Genomic DNA, 6000 nt, shown 5'->3' with positions numbered 1-6000 from the left:
TTGGTTTGTTTTCCCTTTATACAATTAACACAATTATTAAAATCTGTGTAATCTAAAGGTTCGAGAATTTCGTCTGACACAAGTCTCCTTATTCTCTTTTCAGAGATATGACCCAGTCTTTTGTGTCATAACGCAGCTGAATTCTCACTGGTTAATTTTCTTTTAGTGCCTCTACTTGTTTGCAGGGATTCATTAAATGAAACAATAACATCCAAAGAATAAAGATTATCGTATCCTGATAAAGAACCAGAACCAACCAATTTTGAATCGAGAAACAAACCGAATATTCCATTTCCAAAAGAACAAGAATAACCAAATTTGTCCAATGCAGAAATGGAAATCAAATTTCGTCTAAAAGACGGTACGACAAATGTTTCATAAATATCCAAATATATTCCAGTCTTTAACAATAATCTAAATTTCCCTATTGCCTCAACTTCAACTTTGTTGTCGTCACCAACATAGATGAATCTTTCAGCATCACTTGGTTTTCGGCAATCCAGGCAACCCTGCATAGACACACTGATGTGAGTTGTTGCACCAGAATTTATCCACCACGTGTGTCTAGGCACTGAAGTTAAATTAACCTCAGAACAAACCATATTCAGAAGCATACCTTTCTTAGCACGCCAAGCGTGATAATTACTGCACTGCTTCTTCATATGCCCATCACTGCCACAGAAAAAACAACTNTGGTTGAGATGCCCCAGCCTTGAGTAAAATTTCAAGGATCTCAAAGTGGCCTTCCCTTACAGCTGCTGTGGTCGCAAAGCCCCTAAATAGTTGCAGGTTCAAATCAGCTCCTGCACTCTGCCAATTTACAAAAAGAATAAATTCATAAATTACAGCAGACAAAACAAGTGCACAAGACTCTGTAAAAAGACACAACACCAGTCTGAAATTCCCTTCACTCCAATTGCTAAATCAGTTTCGAAAAAATTTGCAATTTCTTGCAAGAGAGCAACTAAAAGCAGTATGCGAGCAAGCTCCAAATTCTTGCATGTCCTCTCTAACTGTCAGATGACTCACATTCGCTAAGTCAATGAACAAGTTAGCATCATGCGAGTGTCACACAGTCGTAAAAATTTCAATTTTATCAGATTAAGATTCCCATGGTAGCGCAAGAAAAATATAGGCGAATTCAGTTTTATCAGAATAAGATTATCATGGTAGCGCAAGAAAAATAAAGGCGAATTCAGTTTATAATATTTGATCACGGCAAGAGAAGTCTAATTAAATAAAAAAAAGAACAGGATTCAAGCTGTTAAAACAGCTAACACCTCCTAATCGACTCGTAAAGGAGGTTCAAAAAAGGACTAGGAAAGAGAGAACTCGAGCATCAACTTTTAAATTTTGAATAGAAAAGCGGAAGTCCCCATTCAAAATAAAAACCGAGATTTCAGCAATCCAATGTTAAATCATAGACACTTCCTTAATCAACAACTTCTCGTCGAGAGAGTCCTGCCACTGTATTGAGCGAGTATTGAAAGAAATGGTAGAAGAAACGATGCATCTAAACAAAAAAAATGGGCAGAAACCGAAAACAAATGATATAGAAATCAACATCTCAAACTCAACATTGTCTTACCAGTAAGTTCTTAACGAGATCAATATTTCCATTATTAACAGCCACGAACAACGGCGTGACGTCAGTCCGGAACTCTTCGTAATCGACTCGCACCTCGCACGGTGACTCCTCAAGCAAAACAATCTCAGTCTTCCGGATCCTCAAGCACACAGCACCAACGTAGTTGACGTCAGCAAACGGATCGCCGATGCATTCAATCACCGATTTCAGATCGTTACACAGCGCAGCTTCGAGAAGCCGCTGCGAGACCTCGGCCTGGTAATCCAGGGGAACCACCTGCTTCCCCGCGAGAAAGCCTCCACCGCCGCCGCCGTGCCTCAATGCCATCATTTGATAGCGGAAGACTAGAGTAGTAGAGCAACGGCAAGTTGCCTGGTGGCTGGAAAGAGAATGGCGACACAGTAGTCGAGAAAGAGAAGACAAACTTGAAACGAGTGAGCGCCAGTGGCAGAGGTGGGGGTATTTATGGGCATATATTAAATATATAATAACTAATATTATATATCTTTAAAATAATTAAATATATATATGATTTGGTACTAATGTCAGTTGGCGTGATTTCAGGGTTGAAATAATAACAAGATAATGATTTAGGTTGTTATTTCATATTTGGGCAAATTCGTTGTTTTTTTTTTAAAAAAAATAATAATTACAAAACCAGTTTAATTTNTTCAACCTTTCCTCTTCCTGGACACAGTGCGAGATGAGCTCATTCAGAGAACAAGTCTCTTTCTGACAGTTATAGCTCACCTTGAACTGGTTAAACTGAGGAGGAAGAGATATCAAAACCAGATGCACTAGCAAGTCCTCAGAGAGGTCAAGCTTCAGTGCTTTCAACCTTGAAGCAAGATGAGACAGTTCCATAATGTACTCCCTGATGTTGCTCTTACCCCTGTACCTCATTGAAACTAGGCTTGCCAAAAGTGTACCAATTTCAGACTTTTCACTTTTAGCAAACCTCTTTTCGAGGTCTTGAAGGAAAGCCTTAGCCGTAGCAATGTCTCTAGACATTGTGCCCCTGAATGTTTCTGGAATGGCCCTCTTCATGATCATCAAACACATGCGATTCAATCTCTCCCACCTTTCAAACTCCCTCTTTTCATCAGAGGTACTCTTATCCGTAATGACGGGAGGAGAGTCAACCCTTATCGCAAGGACCAAATCCATGACTCCGAGAACTATCAATAAATTCTCTTGCCATGATTTAAAATTAGAGCCATTTAACATATGAATAGAATTTATGTTGGAATGAATATTTGCAGGAGTCAAATCTGAACAGAGAACAAAAAAACCAAATATACATGCTCAACCAAATATCCAAATAAAATAATCAATAAATTCAAATAATGTAAACCCCCATAAACAGAATATCGAACACTCCATTAATGTTTCATCTTTGGACAAAAGATTAACTTGTAAGTGATATCCTGGCGCAGCAGTCAAACACTGATAGTAACTATCATGTCAAATAACAATCTTCCTTTGGGCCGATTTATTATTCACATGAAAAACCGAATAACTATCACATGTTTACCACCACAAATGCATATGTAATTATATTAAATATTAACCTTCCTTTGGGCCGATCAATATTCATATAAATCACATATACCCAAAATCCTTTTGTATTTCAAAATAAAATTAATTTCTATAAAAGAGGTCACTTTGGCGACATTTTATTTCAATTAATCAATTTTAAAAATACATATAACCTTATTATTATTTGAATTAATGAATATTTAACCTTAACCGAATAAACTGAACCAAAAAAAGTTTTTTTTTTAAATTTTTCGGAAATTCCGTACGTACGAATCGGACCGGCCTGAATCCGTACGGGTCGGGTCGATGGGTCCGTTCAACCCGACCCTAACCCGTACGGGTCGACCCGAATTCATACAGGCCNAACATAACAAGGAATAGGTCCTCCGTGTTTTGACGAAAACCGAATCTACAGTTGGTATCAGAATCAATGTCACATGTTTGACTTTCACTGATTGCAAGGAGTGCAATTATTGAGAGTGAGACCGTTGATGTGCATTAATAAATATCTATGCTGAGAGAGCGATCGAACCGTGACGCTTGAGCTGTTGTATGATTTAAAATATTTGAGTTACACCAATATCACAGATTATAGTTTTTTGGTAAAAACTGCAAGCGTTCTGACCTACAACGTTTTATCTTCGGAAGTGGTAAACTAGACTTTTGTTTTAATGCATGTTCATGATTATAATAATCATTCCCATCTTTAATTGTAAGTNATTTTCCAGATCTGAAACCATATCAAAATATTTTTCAGATCTGAAGACATATAAAAAAAAAAATTTAAAACCTGAAACCATATCAAAAAAAAAATATTTCAGATCTAAAAACCATAACAGAAAAGTTTTAAATAAAATTTTCTTTTCCAGATTTGGAGCCGAATAATATCCAAAAAACTTGAAACAAATCTCAATGATTCAAGCATGAATGGCTCTGATACCACTTGTTGGGAAAAACCCATAAACCGCAGAATCCATCATGATAAATCATTAAGAATTTGACTGAAAACTTAAGCGGAAGCGTACCTGATGCCATAATCCTGAATTCTTTAGAACGTGCCTTGATCTTCCAGATCTACGCGCTCTTTCTTTGAGAGAATCCTTTAATTTTCTCTTCAGAACTATTTTCTTAATGGGAGAGAGAATAGTGAAAGTGATAACGCGAGATCTGGGACCATGACCCACATATATAGATAATATTATCATTATCTTCTGATATTTCTGTTTTAGCTCATCATAAAAACAGAAATTACACTTATGTCTCTACACATTAAAGGCCCAACAACCTATCAGATACATTAAAGCCCAATAACCCGAAACCTTATTTGATCACTTTATTTTGGGCTTAACTTAACAGACAACCCACACACATAATTATTCACATATAAGCCCATATAAATTAAAATTGATCCAACGATCTCCCACTTGGGCTATAANACAACCCACACACATAATTATTCACATATAAGCCCATATAAATTAAAATTGATCCAACAGTACACACGTCACAAAATTTGTGCAAAAATCAACATTTTTATATGATAATAGTAATAATAAATATATAAGTGCGTATATTGCATGCTAATGCATTGGTTAGTGTTGGAATATATGATCATATTCCTTCTGTCTATCATGAAAACATTTATATCCTTTTTTTGACTATCTAATTCTTTTACAAAAATTGATATTTTTTGAATTTGAATTATATATGATATGTTTTTTCAATCAAATATATTACTATTACTGCAAAACACTTGAATTTTATTCGGGTTTTAAGGGCTGTAGAACTAATATGTTATTTCATCGATGTATTTTATAAGCGCGCGGTAACAAAACTTTAATATAAGATTTGCTAAAATTAATTTGCTAAGATTTATGAGTTTTGATAGGGTGAGCACTCATTGTGGGCATTTAATTAAGCACCAGTAGAGGTGTCATCCATGTATTGAATGTACATGATTCCACCTCAGTTGGTGCTCATATAGGTACCCGCAATGACACTTACCATATCAAAAACTCATAAGAACGTCGTCTCAATCGGTGCTCACACAGGCAGAAACGGAGACAGAAAAACGAAGTTAGGAAATGAAAAGTATATTAAAAAATTTAGAATGACAAGGGCAAATTTTAAGAGTAGGAAATGAAGTAAAATAATTACATCTAATACCTTGGTTTATGAAAACAAAAATTGAGGGGAGGAAAACTTGCACTGCCCCCTTTTTTGGCTCCTTTCTGCACACAGGTGTCTACAATGAGTGTTCATCATATCAAAATTATTTATATTTAGAGAATTTTGATATGTTACATCCAAACATCAATGAAGTGACACACCTATTAAATATATAATTTTGACACGTGTTTGTCTCGAGTTACTCATTCATTAACATGAGTCGTTGCATAATATTAATAGACAAATAGATTCGCGCAAAATGTATCCATATAGCATACCTGATAACAAAATCTTCCCATAGCAATGAATTATGTGCTGCTTTGGAGCATAAAATCACAATCAAAATTGTTTTGATTAAGTTTCCATTTTTTATNGCGATACGCGTGTATGCAGTCTTTTTATCATTATCGATTGACTAAAGTGAAATTTGACAAATTATAGAGAGACTAAATTGATATTTGAATTGTTGAAATAAAAAAATAAAAATAAAAATGTGTTGAAATTTTTNTTGTTGAAATAAAAAAAATAAAAATAAAAATGTGTTGAAATTTTTTTTTAAAAAAAAGCAAAACACAAAAGTGTAATATTAATATCATATAAGGGTAAAGTTGGAAGAAAAAGTTGGTGTCTTTCCTAGGTGTCATGTCTTCAACTTTAATAAAATAGTGTGTGTGTGTGTATATATATATATCAAAATATTAAAA

At 34.9% G+C, this 6000-nt stretch overlaps 1 protein-coding gene across 1 annotated transcript; it reads right to left on the bottom strand.

Annotated features, from left to right (window-relative positions):
- Window positions 1–669: 669 nt before the first annotated feature.
- On the bottom strand, window positions 670–2755 carry LOC140985926 (uncharacterized). Its single transcript, XM_073453870.1, has 3 exons — window positions 2265–2755; window positions 1589–2012; window positions 670–810 (listed from the first exon to the last, which is right to left on the bottom strand). The coding sequence occupies exons 1-3, from the start codon at window positions 2753–2755 to the stop codon at window positions 670–672; spliced, it is 1056 nt and encodes a 351-aa protein (XP_073309971.1).
- Between the last annotated feature and the right edge of the window lie 3245 nt (window positions 2756–6000).

The sequence above is a fragment of the Primulina huaijiensis genome, chromosome 10, assembly GCF_012295235.1.
Source record: "Primulina huaijiensis isolate GDHJ02 chromosome 10, ASM1229523v2, whole genome shotgun sequence".
NCBI lineage: Eukaryota > Viridiplantae > Streptophyta > Magnoliopsida > Lamiales > Gesneriaceae > Primulina > Primulina huaijiensis.
Note: the sequence above shows the minus strand (reverse complement) of the source record. Positions and strands in the feature narration are given on the sequence as shown.